Source organism: Bombus pascuorum, chromosome 5, assembly GCF_905332965.1.
Source record: "Bombus pascuorum chromosome 5, iyBomPasc1.1, whole genome shotgun sequence".
Classification (NCBI taxonomy): Eukaryota; Metazoa; Arthropoda; class Insecta; order Hymenoptera; family Apidae; genus Bombus; species Bombus pascuorum.
The window spans coordinates 14,171,794-14,176,290 of record NC_083492.1 but is presented as its reverse complement, the minus strand read 5'-3'; the positions used below and the strand labels follow the sequence as shown (position 1 = coordinate 14,176,290).

General features: G+C 37.3%; 1 protein-coding gene across 1 annotated transcript; it reads left to right on the top strand.

The window, feature by feature from the left end:
• Positions 1–534: 534 nt before the first annotated feature.
• Positions 535–4,497, top strand: LOC132907124 (3-hydroxyacyl-CoA dehydrogenase type-2-like). The gene is made up of 3 exons (XM_060959895.1): positions 535–549; positions 815–976; positions 4,019–4,497. Exons 1-3 carry the CDS (start codon positions 535–537, stop codon positions 4,478–4,480), a joined length of 639 nt encoding a protein of 212 aa, XP_060815878.1. The 3' UTR covers positions 4,481–4,497.

The following is a 4,497-nucleotide window of genomic DNA, read 5'->3' as shown; positions in this document are numbered from 1 at the left end:
TTTGATTTTTATATTTTCTATTTGATTCGATTAAGGTAGTTGAAAAGGTAATAATTTATTTCTTATGATCAAAGATATAAGTCTTCCGGAAATAGATAAATCTGTGACATTTTTTAAACAATCAAAACAACAAGAATCTAAATTTATTGCATGTAAAAATCGGCTTATGCGATTTATAACTCACTCCTATGACATTGAACGTCTAATACCACGAAAGCCAACATTTTTGATAAAAAGAACTTTTAAATTGCTTATCACGTTTTTCTCCTAATAATCTTCCTGAAATTTTGTTAAGTATTTATCGTGGTACATGCTTGAAGAAATTTCGTGAAAATAATTGCATCGTGTAATACCTGCCACTTAAGTAGTGGAAGCAGAGGAAAATTCAGATTTTTTAAAGATTTTTTTCCTTTTCTTCAGAATGTTCAAAGTACTTGACTAACTTGAAATCTTCTTAGAGCAAACGAAGGGAAGTAAGGAACAAGAGACATCCAATTTCAGCCCCCTGGTGTGTAATAACCCAGGAATGTCAAAATGGGGAAATTGCAGGTAATGTTGGAATAATTTTCTTCTCTATATTTTAGGTAAGATGTTGCAGACTATATCATTGCTGAATTTTTTAAACATTATTTCCACGCTTTAAAATGAAATTCATCGTATGGGAAATAAAACTTCATGCAATCATTAAATCGTAGATCTATTGGTCTATGAAATTTCTTCTGATAAATATGATAATAAAAAATTAAGAAAGATTAAGGAAGAAGTAGAAAAATTAATAATCATGGGTTCATGGATTATTAATAACGAATTTTAGCATATAGTTGCTTACATCACTGGAGGTGCCAACGGAATCGGGAAGGCTGTCGCGGAGAAAATTTATTGTCAAGGTGCCAAGGTGGTTCTGGCCGATATATCTTGCAACGGAGCTAAAGTTGCCGAGAGATTGGGCGAAAAAGCTTTATTTACGTGTACCGACGTAAGTTCAATTGCTCGTAAGATTTCTTACCATCGCTTCTCCCAATAAACCTATCATTTATATCGAATAAAATGATATCAGGAAATAGTAAATATTCTTAACCCCTTCGAAAACGTTTCACAACTCCATTATTTTATATATCATTTCGTTTATGTATTGAGTAAAATCTTCTGTTATTATTTACCATTATACATTCTATGAATAATATTCACATAATGAGAAGGGATAGTTTCCAAGAAAGTTGTTACGTCCCGCAATTATACCATATGCCCTAATCCGTCTTTCGGTATTCGATATTTCAATTGATAACTTAGTGTTAAGCGATATTTTAATTGTTAACTCAGTGTGAATATCATTCAAATCACCCCTATTATCTTAACCGAAATAGGTAATCGGCTGACTCGTGGCATCGATTATATACAATCGAGACGAGAAATTATGGCTGACGTTAGCGTGTTATACTGCGAACGCGTCTCCCCGCGAATACAGTCGAGAAAAATACATTTGAGGTGTAGGTGTTAGAGTAGTTGTCACGATAGTGTTACTCCGCTGAAGTAGAGGCCGAGTTAGGTTTGCGCTGTTGGTGTAGATTGTCGCTGCTGAGGTACTGCTGCTTCTCTTCTCATTTTTGTATCGTGGACGAAAAATCGGACTACCTAATCGGTAACCTAAGGCGCTTACCACTACGGTACGACCATCCGACACTAGTTGGTGTCGAGTGCCGCTACACGTTGAATAATAGACATTATTTTATATTTATACTTATATATCGAAGAAACTAGGTGGATTTCAAGTTTCATTTAATGTAGACCAACCTAATATAATATTAACACGTTGAATGCCACGCCAATTTGACAAGATTTGGTGGTAGTGCCACGATGAATTGTTTATTATGCGATACATATAACGTTGAAATATTACCCACACGAGATATATTACTCTGTATAATCATCATTAACACTTTGACTGCCGCGTTGGTCATATACGACCGACCACGGTTTCTCCTGTGACGCCAAGGTGGTCATTGGTGATCGGAGCGCTTGAACTTACAATTGTAAAAATTGTATGAATATTGACAGTTAGGGTATGTTGAATATAACTGATAAATAGAAGATACTTTGAAACAAAAAGTGCCCAATTGAACAATTAAACATTTTTATTAGCACATCAATAAAAAAAAGAATGAGAACAAATCTTGCAACTAATGGTGCATGTATTAGCATCCATATTTTTGAGGGGTAATCTACGAATATTATTATAAACACACCTCAGAAAATAATCGTAAATGTTGCTTTATAATCATTGTTACGTCGAGTGACACTCTCCTCGACCGGACCACCTACCGCGGGCAGGCTGGCAACCAGATATCCGCACATTATCGCGGCGCGCCTTCAATAATCTCAAGGACCCATCCTTATTGTTTATTCCGGAAATATTCGTTCTGTTACGTATGGTGCTGTTGCGCCGCGAGGTTTAGTATGGATCGTGTTTCTAACCGTCGCCAGCGGTCCGCCGGCGTCGTATACCAATAGTCTCATCTTCCCGACGAAATATACAATGTATCGACGAGTATGTATGGTTGCCGCCCGGCCGCGAGTTCCACAAAACTTCCATTGGGATCTGTTTAATTTCACGAAGAAGTCGGTCTACGTGATCATCGGCACGTGCGGTGGCGTGATCCTAGGATAGTGGGGGTTGTCTCCCCGAAAGACAAAGAATCAGTCTAAGACAGTCAATCGCAATCGAACATTCTAACTGATCAGTCGTATTCGAAAACTCTATCTGTACGGCCGCATCTAAATCAATCGCATTCGAAAATTGTCAGAAGTCGAGTCAAATCATTAACTGTACGTATCGCCAAATACTTTGTGACGCTCATAACCTGTTAACACAATGTTAAATTCATTAAACCACCCCTGTTATCTTAACTGAAACAAGGGGAACGACTATTTCGCGGCGTCGATTAACCGAATCGTAGTGAGAATTTACGCCTCTCGCTGACGCGTTTTCCTCGCGACCGCGTTTCTCCGCGAACGGTCGTAACAATCATATAATTGAAGTTAGAAGTGTGCACATACCTTAGTATTATATATAGAATGAGCAAATTGCATGAAATGAGCAAAAACCTGTTTACTAATATCTTCTACACGTTTCAACAATATATTCTGGACGTTTTGCTTACGACGAAATAACGAATGCGAATGGTTTGTTGAAATAAACGAAGCCTTGTTCTAATATATCGCTATCGACAGTTAACAAAGCGCCACAGTGGTCACTCGTGACCACCAATAAGATAAACGGCCCATTGGGAAAGAATGTCGTCTTACATCATCAATTTATTATTATGTTGCCATTATATGCTTTGAATAATAAAAATACTCCAGTGGCGTCCTGCGGGAAACATGTGATTTCGGCGTGGCAGTAAAAGTGTTGGTTAATTTATCTCACTAAGGGCACCGGTGGCTCAAATTCCGCTATAGTGCAATTTCGCTCGATTCACTTATTTTTTACGATTAGAAATTATCTCATATTGTTTCTTCGCGTTGCTTAATAATTGTTCTATGTTTTTACATTCCGGATCCTACTATAAACAATATTTCATACCTCGGTCATACTTATTCGGACCCACAATAATTCTAAAGACCCGCCACAAGATTTAGCATTGTCTCCTTTACTCTTAAGACCCTTAATTACCAACATATACCTTTCAAGTCGAAACGTTCCTTAGGGTTATTATTCATTAAGGTAAAAGCGGATTTTCTCATGTTCGACAGCCAGTGGTGCCAGTGGTAGCCAACTATTGACATTTATTCAAATTATGTATTTCTACTAATTTTGGTGCTCCGGTCATCAGTAATCTCCATAACAACAATCGTGTTAAAGAGTCTATAAGATAATAATTAACAAGACGAAAACGAACGAGCAAAATAATAGTAATAAGATAGAAATTTCACATTGTAAAATTTTTATACTTTATCGAAACACTCAATTAATAATAATACGTAATGTTTTCATAATAAATAATTGTATGATACTTTTTAGGTGAGGCTCGAAAAGGACGTATTAGAGAGCATCGAATGTGCGAAGGCAAAATTCGGCGGCGTGAACGTACTAATTAATTCTGCTGGTGTTGTTGGCTACGAAAATATCTACGACTTCAAGAATAAGAAGCCACATTCTACTGACCTGTACAGATGCGTTTTCGAAACTAACGTGTGGGGTTTATTTAACGTAACGCGCTTAATGGTCGGCTTGATGGCGAAGAACAAACCAGATTCAAATCAACAAAGAGGAGTCATTATAAATCTTTCAAGCACAATGGCTTATGAACCACCACCTGGTTTAGTTGCTTACGGTGCCACGAAATCCGCGGTTTCCGGCATGACGATCCCTTTAGCTAGAGGACTCGCGTCGCAGGGAATACGTGTTATCACAATTTGTCCTGGTTACATAGACAGCCCCATGACAGGTGTGTTATTATTACGACTGGTATGCAATGTTTAGGAATTTTTATTTTTATA

What these genes read in the sequence shown, in the direction of transcription:
- LOC132907124 (XM_060959895.1), top strand. An exon ending in CTTTATTTACGTGTACCGAC is followed by an intron (nt 977 to 4,018) that starts GTAAGTTCAATT and finishes GATACTTTTTAG; the next exon opens with GTGAGGCTCGAAAAGGACGT.